The 12,905-nt window shown below is 34.5% G+C and overlaps 1 protein-coding gene across 1 annotated transcript in view; it reads right to left on the bottom strand.

Annotated features, from left to right (window-relative positions):
• The window catches only part of LOC132751566 (DNA-directed RNA polymerase III subunit RPC1-like), a gene marked incomplete at its 5' end in the record, with an annotated part of 259,988 nt that overhangs the window by 35,088 nt on the left and 211,995 nt on the right, over nt 1-12,905 (bottom strand). Inside the window, 2 exon segments of the mRNA XM_060741739.1 lie at nt 4,738-4,849; nt 10,159-10,275. Of these exon segments, the coding sequence (XP_060597722.1) occupies nt 4,738-4,849; nt 10,159-10,275 (229 nt within the window).

Raw genomic sequence — 12,905 nt, 5'->3', positions numbered from 1 at the left:
TATTTAAATGAAAACTGCAGCCTCTAGAGTGTTAACAAGCTTTTTCTATTTTTAGCTCCTGTGACCTAGTTTTTGACCGGAGATGACCCATCTTCGAACTTGACCTAGAAATCATCAAAACAACCTTCCTGAGAAATTTCCAGAATATTTGAATCAAAACTGCAGCCACTAGAGTGTTAACAAGCTTTTTCTATTTTTAGCTCCTGTGACCTAGTTTTTGACAGGAGATAACCCATCTTTGAACATGACCTAGAAATCATCAAAACAACCTCCCTGGCAAATTTCCAGAATATTTGGATGAAAACTGCAGCCCCTAGAGTGTTACCAAGCTTTTTCTATTTTTAGCTCCTGTGACATAGTTTTTGACCGGAGATGACCCATCTTCGAACTTGACCTAGAAATCATCAAACCAACCTTCCTGACAAATTTCCAGAATATTTGGATGGAAACTGCAGCCTCTAGAGTGTTAACAAGCTTTTTCTATTTTTAGCTCCTGTGACCTAGTTTTTGACCCGAGATAACCCATCTTCGAACTCAATCTGTATTTCATTGAGACAAACATTCTGACAAAGTTTGATGATGATCCAATCAAAACTGTGATTGCTAGACTGTTAACAACCCAATTGTTGACGACGCTTTTTGACGGACATAGCCCCATCACTATACCTCACCTTGACCACTTTGTGGTCAGGTGAGCTAAAAACAAAGTTACAGCCAATAATAGCAAGAACAAGCAAAATTTGGACTTTTAACCTTGAAGGTGAAGGTCATTTATGGATGAAGGTCAAGGTTAGTGTGGTCTACTGAAATATCTTGTCCCAAGGGTTGTTCTGGCCAAGTATGAAGACAATACACCAAGAAATAAAAAAGTTATGATAGGCAACGCTGCCGCGACTATAGCAATACCTATACTTTTTTTCAAAATAAAAAAAAAGATTGCATTTGAGAAAAATGCTATGCCACCGCATTAATACAACACTAAATAGTAGTGTAGGAACAGATTTATTTTGTTTCAATACAATTGAAGATTGTCATAATGCATAGATCCCTGACCTATCTAATTCTTATTATCAGACTAGTGGTTAAATCTATTGTTAATCCAATAAAAGATCAGAGTAGGAATATATCAATGCACTTGAGTCTAGTGAATTTGGTGATGAAGGTCATATTTCACACAGCCTAAATTTCATGACTACATCAAAAGACAACACAATAGACACTTTGTCAAAATCTAGGTCAGCTGATATCAAAGATCACTTTACATCTTAATCTGTGCACATGGTTCAAATTTCATAGCTGTACATCAAAGGACAAGAAAGTAGGTCACATCATCAAAATCTAGGTCACCTGATACCAAAGTTCAATTTTACAACTAAAACTGTGCACATGGTCAAAATTTCATTGCTGTACATCAAAGGACAAGAAAGTAGGTCACTTGGGCAAGGCAAAACTTTGACCCAAGGGTTAAATTTAAAACAATCTTGATACAGGTCCACCAAACAACATTTCAAGTCAAATATCTAAGCTGTAGCTTTCTCCCATTCAGAAAACATTTGTTTTATTTTCTGTTTTTACTATGTGTACATAATGAGAATCACTGCCCCCCGGGCAGGGCCAATTTTGACACCAGGGGAAAAATTTGAACAACTTTGGTAGAGGACTTATAGATGATATTATATAGCAAACATCAAAGCTCTATGCCTTGTACCTTCAGACAAAAATATTTTTTATTTCTTTTTTACTATATGAACATAATGAAAATCAATGACCCCCGGGGCAGAACCAATTTTGACAGGGCTATAATTTGAACAATCTTAGTAGAGGTTTACTTCATAATGTTTCATGCAAAATATCTTAACTCTAGCCTTTGTAAATTTAGAGAAGATGATTTTTTAAGTTTTTACTATATACATATAAGGTAAACCTATGGCCTCCGGGGCGGGGCTAATTTTGACACTAGAGGCCAAATTTGAACAACTTTGGTAGAGTACCTATAGATGATATCATTTAACAAATATTAAAGCTCTAAGCCTTGTACCTTCAGACAATATTTTTTTTTTATTTTTTACTATATGTATATATTGAAAATCAATGACCCCCGGGGCAGGGGCAATTTTGACCCAAGGGCTATAATTTGAACATTCTTGCTAGAGGTTCACTACACAATGTTTCATGCAAAATATCTAACCTCTAGCATTTGTCAATTGCTAGAAGAAATTTTTTTAAAGTTTTTACTACAAGTTTTTACTATATACATATAAGGAAAACCAATGACCCCCGGGCGGGGCCAATTTTGACCCCAGGGCTATAATTTGAACAATCTGGGTAGAAGTCTACCACACAATGCCTTATGCAAAATATGTAAGCTCTAGGCCTTTTGGGTCTTTACAAGGAGGTATTTAAAGTTTTTACTATATAGTGAAAATCAATGACCCCCGGGGCGGGGCCAATTTTGACCCTAGGGCTATAATTTGAATAATCTTAGTAAGGGTCTACCAGACAATGGCTTATGCAAAATATCTAAGCTCTAGGCCTTTAGAGTCTTTACAAGAAGGTATTTTAAGTTTTTACTATATGTACATATAGTGAAAATCAATGACCCCGGGGCGGGGTTGATTTTGACCCCAGGGCTATAATTTGAACAATCTTGGTAGAGGTCTACCAGACAATGCCTTATGCAAAATATCTAAGCTCTAGGCCTTTTGGGTCTTTACAAGAAGACTTTTAAAATTTATTCTGATAATTCCTTTTGGTTGCCATGGCAACCAGATTTCTGCATGAAATGAAATTCTTTGAACAACTTTGGAAGCCCTTCACACAAGGATCAATCCTGCCAAGTTTGGTTGACATTGGACTAGTGGTTTTTCACAAGAAGATTTTTAAGTTCACTATATAATCTATATAACACACAAAAACACACACATACACACAGGTGAATCACTATATGCCACTGCATTGCAGATGCTGCGGTGGCATAAAAAAAGTCGAGCTAAAAATTGCAAACTTTTACGGAGTCAAGGGCAATAACTCTGCAAATACTAAATAAATCCACACAAAAATATCCAGGTGCACAACTTCACATGCTGAGCAACAATTCCTATATATTCCATGTATAATTTCCCGCTCATGACTTTCTTTCTTTCATATATATATATATATAAATAAAGCAAAAAACACAGTCAATGAGTTAACTTATTTAATTATTTGCCAACCGGTTTCTCTTATGATCATAAGAGCAACCGGTTGGCAAATAATTAAATAACTCATGGACTGTGTTTTTTGTTATATTTATATGTGACTTTTTTCCGGCACTTGTTTTCATTTTTTGTGTATATATATATATATACACATACATACACCAATAAATATTAAGGTCATTTGATATTGACCTTTTATCTTGTGACCACAATATAGATATGGATCTTTTATTATGAAGTTTGAACACTGTAAGCTAAATGAAACTTAAGTTATGCTCCAGAAACCAAAATTTTCAGGTTGGTCATTGTGACCATGATTTTTTATCTTATGACTCTAAAATCAATAGGGCTCATGTTTTGAACATGGCTGTTCACCCTTTAAAATTTTACAGCTGTAGGTTGATAAATACTTTCAGTTTAAAGGTTATAGTGACCTTATGACCCCAAAATCAATAGGGGTCTTCTACCAAATATTGACAATCATCCTATGAAGTTTGAACACTGTGGGCCAAATGGAACTTAAAGTTATGCTCCAGAAACAACAATTATCAGTTTAAAGATCATTGTGACCCTGACCTTTGACATTATGACCCTAAAATCAATAGGGTTATTTTGGATTTGGGCTTTTTCCTTTATCCTATAATTTTTTACGCTGTATTTTTGTTTAATATTTAATTATGAGAAAAAAGTTTTTGGAAAAACTGTTTTCAGTTTTTAAGGGGTAAATGACCTTGCCCTTTGCCCTTACCCAAAATCATAGGTCTTCCATTTAAAAAGGACTCCCTATGAAATTATTTGGGCCAAAAGGAACTTAAATTTTCTCCGGAAAAACCCAAATTTCTAACGGGCGATGCCAGGGGTATAACCTAAATTTCCCCCAAATTTTTAGGCATATAAAAATGAAAATTTTAAATTTGACCTTCAAATACGGTCATTGAGGGATCATTTAAGGGCCTGTTTATTTAAAGAGTCCTTTTAAAATTTTTATGTTTAAGTTTGAAGACAATCCATTCAAAAACCAAGTTATAGCAAATAATAGCAAGATTAAGCAAAATTTGGTCACTTGGCCTTGAAGGTCAATGTCATTTATGGATGAAGGTCAAGGTTAGTCTGGTCTACTGAAAAGTCTTGTCCCAAGGGTTGTTGTGGACAATACACCAAGAAATAAAAAAGTTATGATCAAGGTACAAGTTTGTGGACAGCAACAGCAATGCCGCCAGGACTATAACAGTACCTCTACTTAAAAAAAAAACAAAAAAAAAACAAAAAAACTTGAGCTAATGAACATAAACATGGACATGAGAGCACTAAGAAAGAAATGGAATTTGTTATTTTTAAAAAACAATTTTTTTTCCTAATTAAAATTAATATAAATATTAGTAAAATAAAATTTTATCAGAACAAAGTACTTTTTTAATATGGGCTATGTTTTGTTTTTATATGTACATAAGTTAAAGTCAGGAGTCTTCAAAAATAGATTTTATTATTATAGAATAACTTCCCTTGTTCCAAAGAGATCAGGCCAGTCAGAGTTACCTACCTTGTGTGGCCATAACATTTCTTAAGTTGTCTCCTTCTACAAGAAGCTTGTATGTGTTATCTCCCTTACTCTCATCAATATGTATCACAGCACGTGTAACTGACGGTATGCCCTAGAATTAAAGGTAATTTCTTATAAGAACAAGTTTACAAGTCATGAAATGGGAAAAAATATTTTTATTCAAATCCACAAAGTACTTCAGCTAATTAAAACCGATACATGCAAATAAGCTGGATGACTTATCAATATTTAACTTCTTTTACTACAACAAAATACTTACTTATAAAATATTAGATCTCTTCAGTCTGAACAAGCTCTATACTTTTGGTGGCTCATTTTTTTGTATAATTGAAATCCCTTAAGCTTAGAATGGACTGTTCCAAATTCAATGCTGGGCAAACACCATGTCGCAAATTCAGGAGGTCAAGGGTTCACATTATGATAATACACAATAACCTATCAGTCAAAGTTTACAACATGACATTAAATGATAATATAAATGAAATGTTTGTTTTAATTTTCTGCTTTGAACCATCAGTAACTCTGACACTGGTACTGATTTTAGTATATTTTTTCAGCTTTACTGGTGTAGAATGACCACATGCATCTCTACATACAACATTTCAGGAATGTGCAGACACCTGGGCAGATCTGTAAACATTTTGTTAATTATCTTGAAAGCTTTCAAATATAAAATACTTAAGCTTCCATTACAGAATTCAAACCCAAGTCAAAAATTGCCAACATCATTTAAAATTTAACAAATGTATCTTCAATTTTAGACATGCATAATCCAATCTACAAGACCATTCTGTGTCAATACACCCATCATCACTTTCGATATGAACTACGCAGATAACCGAGGAATATCGAGTTGTTTCCCTTGTCTTTAAGTAAAATCAATATCTCTTAAGCTAAAACAATACAAACTAGGGCTATCTCTGAAGGTGATTAATACCCCCACCAGCAACTTTGAATTTTGTAAAATAAGTTGTCTTAAGGAAAATTTGAACTCAACTTATCGTAAATAAAGTAATAATTATTAACAACTGTGTACAAAGAATCGTTTCAATTAATTGCAATCCCAACAAGGATCTTCATATAAGATTGATATACACCAAGTTTGATTACAATCTCATTTCTAACTCTAGTTATTGTTCTGGAATCCATTTTCCTATTTTTAGTAATGGTGACCTTGACCCGAGGGGGTCCACATGCAATACCAACCGGGGTCTTCATATAAGCTTGATATACACCAAGTTTGATTATTGTATGGAAACCTTTTTTCTATTTTTAGAAACGGTGACCTTGACCCCAGGGGTCCAAATGCAGGGGTCTTTATATAACTTTGCTATACACCAAGGTTGATTACAATACTGTAAAACACTTATTATTCGCAAGAAATTTATTTTCGCGAGTTTTCTAAGACGCGAATTCATATTTCTCGCGAATATTTCACTTTGTCTATACACTTGTCCGATAATGAACACTATCCGAAAATGCCTACACAGGATATATATCTGCGGGAAAGTATCGAAACCAGTTCTAGTTACATCATGTAGCTATTCAAGTGTTGCAGCATGTACATATCGTACATATTACTAGTATGAAATATTTACCTGTAACAATTTGGTATTATTGAGGAATTGGAGAAAAACTTCTTCGCTGCATATTACCTGTGTCAAGGAAGGTAACTGTGACTTGCACTAGAATTAAGTATAAACAAATTAATGCGTCTCACAAAATTTTAATGGTATTTCTACAGATTGTTCTAATTGGTACAAATACTTTAGCACCTGCGAGTTGTTTGTCACATTTCTATTTATTGTATCCTATTGTATTGTACTACAGTTTAAGCCGGAGGGTAAACATAATCGTTTTCTACAGGTTAGGCAAATTACAGTACCGTTTAATTGATTTTCGTCTGCTTGCCTTTGAATGGCTAATCAGTGAAACTTTAACACAGTGAACACATATTAAATAATTATCAAACTTTATTGACATATTTCTAGACAGACGGTTTCACTTAACAAGAAGATTAGCAAGCTATCAGAAAAATCTATACAGATATAAATGCATTCGTCGCACAATAAACGACGCAAAGTTAGTGAACGGACAGGACAGAAAATATCAGAATGACATCGGGTTTCCGGTTTCACATTTTTCGGGAAGACGCGAGTTCATGTTGACGCGAAATAATTATTTTGGACATTTTGCCTCAAATTCGCGAAATAAGGTTCTCGCGAAAAATAAGTGTTTTACAGTATCTCATTCCAACTGTAGTTATTGTCTGGAAACCATTTTTCTATTTTTAGTTACAGTGACCTTGATCCCAATTGATCCAAATGCAATTCCAATAGGGGTTTCCACGTAAGGTTGCTATATACCAAGTTTGAATACAATACCTCCTCCAAACTCTAGTTATTGTCCGGAAACCATAATGTGGACCAATCGACGGATGGACGGACCTACCAACAAGCTGACTCCCATATACCCCCCTAAACTTTGTTTTTGGGGGCATAATAATTAAACTGTTTAACACCCCTAGTTTGTTTATAACCCCAAAATGGCTCCCACTTTTGGCAAGGGAGTTAAATATTGCAACTAGAACTCTGCGAGTCAGATAAGTGGCCTTGTAAACTGTATAGCTGTCACTTGGGCACTTTTTTTTCTTAAATATAGGATATTTATAAACACTGCTCTTACAATGTACATGTACCTTTAACTTTAGTGGCAGTTGAACTGATTGTAACAATGTTACATCAGGATTAACAAAACTGTAATATTATCAAAAACTAGAAATGTGTCGTCACGCCAAGGATGCCCCACACGCAGCCAAAATTTCAGATGTTATAATATTTAGTTCCAAATTTGTTTGCACAAACTATTTTTTTTCATTTTAAGTTCAAAGCTCTTAAAACTATTTAATGTTAACACAAACCATTTTTGAACAAAGTTCAAGGCACTAAACTATTCAGTGTTAACCTTTTGTAAATTGCATATTGCATATTTGTAGCCAAAATAATGGCTACATATATTGCCACAAAAGTATGAGTGCTGAAAGTGAAAATTCAAATTTTTTCCAACATTCAAGAGAGATAACTTTGTCCAAAATGTTTTAACCACGACCAAATTCAAACTTAAATTGCTTATTCCTAAGATGTATCTATATGTCAAATTTGAGTTGAATGTGTACAACCATTGGGGAGATAATGAACGAAAACTAAAAATTACTGATTTCTTTAAAAGTTCAAGAGGGATAACTCTGTCAGCTATCATCAAACCATGACCAAATTTGAAATTGACCAGTGCATTCTTATGACATATCCATATCTTAAATTTGAGTTGAATATGTACAACTGTTGGTGAGATAATGAATGGGAACTGAAAATTTCCTCTTTTCATAACTCTGCCAAAAATCATCGAACCATGACCAAATTCAAACTTAACCTGCCCATTTCTTTGACGTATCCATATGTCAAATTTGAGTTGAATGTGTAATACCCTAGAGGAGATAATGAACTGAAACTGAAAATTTCATATTATTTTCAAAGTGAAAGGGACATAAATGCCAAATGACAAAATTCAAATTTGACCTTCATATTCCTATGACGTATCCATATGTCAAATTTGAGTTGAATGTGTAATACCATTGGGGAGATAATGAACGGAAACTGAAAATTTCATATTATTTTCAAAGTGGAAGGGGCATAACTGTGCAAAATATCATCAAACCATGACCAAATTCCAACTTGACCTGTATTTTCTTATGACATATCTTATGTCAAATTTGAGTTGAATTTGTGCAACCGTTACAAAGATAATGAACAAAAACTGATGATGACGAAATGATAGAATGATGAAAGGACGGAATGACAGAACAGGGTAACACTATATGCCCCAGCCATTATATGGCGGGGGCATAATAAAAACACCATGGAAAAGTTTTACACTGACAGATCGATTGGATTTGATTTTTAAGCACTGCACTTCAGGTGGCATAATAAAAACACCATGGAAAATATATGTCCCCCTTTCTTGCCTCACATTATTGGTTATTTTGTTACAGAAACTTGCCATAAATGGGTACATGGAAGTGTTCAATTATGGGAAAAGAAAAATAATGAAGACTTTGTGATGAATAATTTTCAAGATAATGTGCGGAAACCATTCTGACATATAAGGCTCCTGTGACCTTGAACTTTGAAATAGTGACCCAAAATCATCTAACAAGAGGGCCATGATGGCCCTGAAGTCGCTCACCTGTATATAGGCCCCCGTAGCAGGGCCAGTTTAAACCCCAGGGCTTTTATTTGAACAAACTTGGTAGACACCCATTAGAAGATGTTTCATGCTAAACATCTAAGGTCTAGCTGGTCAAGTTTTTTCTTTAAACATATAGTTAAAAACAATGACACACCTGAGGCGCCGGGCCAGTTTGGACCCAAGGGTTTTTATTTGTACAATCTTTGTAGACACTTACTAGAAAATGTTTCATGCTTAATATCTGAACTCTAGCTATTCGGATTTTTCGAAGAAGATTTTTAAGTTTTTGCTATACACATATAAGGAAAATCAATGACCCCTGGGGCGGGGCCAATTTTGACCCCAGGGCTTTTATTTGAACAAACTTTGTAGACACTCACTAGAAGATGCTTTGTGCTTAATATCTAAACTCTAGCTATTTGAGTTTTTTCAAAGAAGATTTTTTAAGTTTTTGTTATACACATATAAGGAAAATCAATGACCCCCGCGGCGGGGCCAATTTTGACCCCAGGGCTTTTATTTGAACAAACTTGGTAGACACTCACTAGAATATGTTTCATGCCAAATATCTAAGCTCTAGCTCTTTGGGTTTTTTAGAAAAAGGTATTTAAAGTTTTTTCATTTGGTTGCCATGGCAACCAGAGTTCTGCATGGAAATAAATTCTTTGAACAATTTTCAAAGGTGACCACCAAAGGAACATTCCTGTGAAGTTTGGATGAAATTGGCTTAGTGGTTTATGAGGAGATGTCATTTAAAGTAAAAGTTTACGGACGCCGGACGAAAAGCGATCACAAAAGCTCACCCTGTCACTTTGTGACAGTGAGCTAAAAATGAAATATGAAAATTAACAAAGGGCAATAACTCTAAAAAATCATGAAGTGCAGAGTACCTGTTCTTGTGATATCTATCATCCTATGAAGTTTCATGTTCATGGCTTTTATAGTTTAGGAGAAATGGCCCGGACAAAAATGAAATATGAAAATTAACAAAGGCCATTAACTTATCACTTATAGTGACTGACTTTTGCTCCGGACAAGCTTAAGGGGACGCCGATGCTGACACCGCCGACATAAGTAGCCTCTATATGTCGCCTTTTTTAAGGCAACACAAAAATTTGGAACTATCTTAAACCATCAAATCTATGACCTACTGACCTTAATCCGGACTGATGCCAACTCTTTCTTCCAAAATTGTAGAGTATAATACATAGAACTTTTTGCTGACTCTTTAGGATGTATGGTAAGTACAGCTGCACTGTGAATATGTACATTCTGTAATAAAAAGCAATTATCAATGTATTGCAAGCAATGCAAAAGAACTCTATCAGTTACAATTTGAAAGGCCATGGCCATTTAATTATGCCATTGTGGAAGACATGAATGAACTTAAATCTTCTGAGTTCTTAGTTTGTATCATAGTAATGTGTAAGTTTCCCTGCCTAAAATGTTTATACAACAGATAATGAAAAGATTCATTTTTCTCAGGATGAATAATTGTATAACTTATGTTTCAACTTTTTTTTATGTCAGTAAATTTGTTGGAAAGTTCCGCATAGGCATGGCAATACAGGACTAAATGCAAACTTGTTTTAAGTAAATAAAATCTAAAGTAATCAAAAAAAAATTTTTAAACAGAGAGGATACCCATTTGTACAAAACATGTTTTATTTCAATTATCAATATTAAGATCTACACATGTATATTGATACATGCCAAAGAGCCAGGCTCTTGTCACATGAAAAATTAGTGGCAATTATATATGGTACAGCTTTCGCTGTGGAGTACATACCTAAAGGTCTTCTGTTTTTTTACAAGAAGATTTTTTATTTTTTTGCTATATTTATATCATGAAAATCAAAGACCCCCAGGGCGGGGCCAATTTTGACCCTAGGGCTTTTATTTAAACAAACTTGGTAGTTTCATGCCAAATATCTAAGCTCTAGCGCTTTTGGTTTTTTACAAGAATTTTTATCATTTTTTTACTCTTATGTATTTAATGAAAATCAAAAACCCTTGGGACGGGGCCAATTTTGAGCCCAGGTCTATAATTTGAACAATTTTTGTAGAGTTTCATGAGAAGATGCTTCACACAAAATATCTAATCTCTAGGCCATGCACAGATTTAATTATTGAGCCCTCCTCACCCAGATGTCCAATTATGCAGAACCATTTTGAGCAATTTTGGTAGACCTTCTTGCTAAGAACATCCCAGGAAAATTTCATCAAATTTGGCCCAGTGGTTTCTGCTAAGAAGTTGTTTGTATAAATAGTTGATGACGGACGCACAGATGCACTGATGGACGTTGGACAAATTGTGAACAAACTTGGTAGGCCCACTCTAGATGTTTCATGCTTTCTATCTAAGCTCTAGTTCTCTTGGTTTTTTTAAAAGAAGGTTTTCGTTTTTTTTTCAGTAAGATTTTAACCATATCCATATAAGAAAAATCAATGATCCCCTGTCTGGGGCAGGTTCAATTTTGACCAAAGGGCATTTATTTTTCATGCTAAATATCTAAAAAGTAGAAGACTTTTGTTTTGTTTTTTCTATAAGATTTTTTAAGTTTTAACTACTAGGGTTGTCCTAAAAGTCTGTGACAAATTTTATAAACGGTTCTTTTTTAACACCAAAATATAATGATTTACACATATAACCTATAAGTTTATTATTTAACATTACAACAAATCATTCACAAAATATCTACTGTAGTTACTTAAAAACATTCAGTATTAACAACATTGGTTTGAGTTCCCGGCGCATGTCAAATAATTTGCGTTTTGTTATGAGTATGCTTAAATAAACAAGCAATTATCATAGTATTGCAAGCAATCCATAAGTCCCCTACCGGTTAGAACCCCAGCAACATTCTGATGGGCCTGTGGCCATTCAATTTTACATAGTTTGAAGTAGATACATTAGGAAATAAAGAAGTTATTTAAAAAAGACATTTTCTTTTCATAAAAGTTCTAAGTTCAAGGGAGGTAATACTGATAATTTTTGTGCTAGAGTTGTAAACCTTGTCACATATGATGTGGTTGATGACCAGAAACTGATATTTAAAGTTTGAAGTAAACACCTTAAGAAATAAAGAACTTATAGTGAACAAGGTTGCCATAGTCACAAAATACGCCCGTTTACGAAAAAGCTTTAGATGGAGATGGGGGCATTATGGATAAGTGTTATCTAGCAAGCAAGTTTTTATTCTTGGCACTGTGTTGTTAAATGAACCTTAAAACAAATCAATAGGGAAGATATGCACAGAATGTGTGACCTTGACCTTGGTCGCAGGGACCTGAATTTTATGCACGGCACTCAGCCTCACAATGATGAACATTTGTGCCAAATTATATTGAAATCCCTCTATGCATGTAGAAGTTTTGCTCCAGACAAGTGTTTTTCTATGAGCTCTAACTGTGACCTTCACCTTTGACCTAGAGACTTGGTTTATGTGCAGGGCACTACGTCTCATGGTAGTGAACAATTCTATAAAAGTAACATTAAAATTCCTCCATGCATGTAGAAAATATGCTCCGGACAACATCTGGATATTTAATCATCTCCAGTGACCTTGACCTTGCAAATATAAACCTAAATTAAATGTGTAACACCTGTAGTCATGATAGTTACCATTTGTGCTACAATCCATCAATAAATGATGACTAAATGGTCCCTATAACCATCTTCAAATTTTTATCTGAACTTTGACCTCTATGTGTAACCTTGACTTTGGTCGCAGGGATCTGAATTTTGCATGCGACACTCAACCTCACAATGGTGAACATTTGTGCCAAGTTATATTGAAAACCCCCTATGAATGTAGAAGTTTTGCTCCGGACAAGCGTTTTTCAATGAGCTCTAAGTGTGACCTTGACCTTTGACCTGAATCATGCATGGAGCAATACAT

Source organism: Ruditapes philippinarum, unplaced genomic scaffold (assembly GCF_026571515.1).
Source record: "Ruditapes philippinarum isolate M1 unplaced genomic scaffold, ASM2657151v2 ctg540_1_1_1_1, whole genome shotgun sequence".
NCBI classification, from domain to species: domain Eukaryota; kingdom Metazoa; phylum Mollusca; class Bivalvia; order Venerida; family Veneridae; genus Ruditapes; species Ruditapes philippinarum.
This window is presented reverse-complemented; position numbering and strand designations above follow the sequence as displayed.